Source organism: Sinocyclocheilus anshuiensis, unplaced genomic scaffold, assembly GCF_001515605.1.
Source record: "Sinocyclocheilus anshuiensis isolate Anshui unplaced genomic scaffold, SAMN03320099.WGS_v1.1 scaffold1632, whole genome shotgun sequence".
In the NCBI taxonomy this organism is placed as follows: Eukaryota; Metazoa; Chordata; class Actinopteri; order Cypriniformes; family Cyprinidae; genus Sinocyclocheilus; species Sinocyclocheilus anshuiensis.
In genome coordinates this window covers 544,798-546,057 of record NW_015558674.1, presented here as the reverse complement: position 1 = coordinate 546,057, position 1,260 = coordinate 544,798, and the positions used below count along the sequence as shown (strand labels likewise).

Genomic DNA, 1,260 nt, shown 5'->3' with positions numbered 1-1,260 from the left:
ATTATTTACAAATTCTGGTAAATATGAGCAGGTGTATTTCTGTTTCTGTGTTTTGTTCCATGTTTAATTTATAATGAATTACTGGTTGAAATATTTTCTCCTAAAACATTTTTTTTTTTTTTGGCAGAAAACACTTACAGTTTGACTTTGTTGAGTTGTGAAGTTTTTATTCTAGATGTTTCATGTCTGTAATTGATTGTTAGAGTGGATCAGATTGTTGGTCGGGGTCCTTCAGTCACAGACAAGGATCGTCCGAAAGGAGCGTAAACAGGTGTATGTTTGTAGAGTAATTTACAACAGCTTCGAATGTGGCTCATCCAATCAGAATCAAGCACCGGAACTCTCCGTTTTATAATCCTCTTTTTTTTAGGTGATGTCAATGGAGAGGAAGCTGGATTTTCTGGTCAACATCTACATCCAGCGCATGGGCATCCCGCAGTCTGAGACAGATGCTTACTTCGCCTCTAAGGAGCCGGACCCGGCGCCGCCGTACCACAGTCCGGTGGAGCACATGGAGAAGAGCGGCTCCATCACCAAAATCATCCGCTCCAACAGCTCAGCAGGCCAGAAGAACTTCGACCCGCCGCCGTCGACCTGCGTCAACCACCACTGCCCGCCCTCCACATCCTGGCACCTTCACAGCCGCCCCGAACCCACGCAAGGTACGTCACCCACGGCTGACCCATCGCTAGTGCGCATCCCGCCGCCTCCGGCCCACGAGCGCTCGTCCGCCGGCCACAACGGAGGCTCTCGCGGGGCTGGACAGCATCATGCGTCGCAACGCGAAGATGGACGCCCGCTGGCTCTTTCCAAGCAGCAGGCCGGAGCCGAGAGCGACACGTCCATATCCATCCCCTCGGTGGACCACGAGGAACTGGAGCGCTCCTTCAGCGGCTTCAGCATCTCGCAGTCCAAAGAGAACCTGGACTTCCTCAACAACGCCTACTTCAGCGGTGTGTCGCACTGCACTAAAGTCGCAACACACAAATGTAAACAAAGGTGTATGTTACTTTGTAGAGTAATTTACAACAGCTTTGAACGCGGCTCAGCCAATCAGAATCAAGCACCGGAACTCTCCGTTTTATAATCCTCTTTTTTTTAGGTGATGTCAATGGAGAGGAAGCTGGATTTCCTAGTCAACATCTACATCCAGCGCATGGGCATCCCGCAGTCTGAGACGGATGCATACTTCGCCTCTAAGGAGCCGGAGCCAGCGCCGCCGTACCACAGTCCGGTGGAGCACATGGAGAAGAGAGGCTC

General features: G+C 51.0%; 1 protein-coding gene across 1 annotated transcript in view; it reads left to right on the top strand.

Moving 5' to 3' along the window:
• The window catches only part of LOC107681271 (potassium voltage-gated channel subfamily KQT member 2-like), a 55,540-nt gene that overhangs the window by 52,544 nt on the left and 1,736 nt on the right, over window positions 1-1,260 (top strand). Inside the window, 3 exon segments of the mRNA XM_016477521.1 lie at window positions 204-277; window positions 333-973; window positions 1,103-1,256. Coding sequence (XP_016333007.1) covers window positions 204-277; window positions 333-973; window positions 1,103-1,256 — 869 coding nt within the window.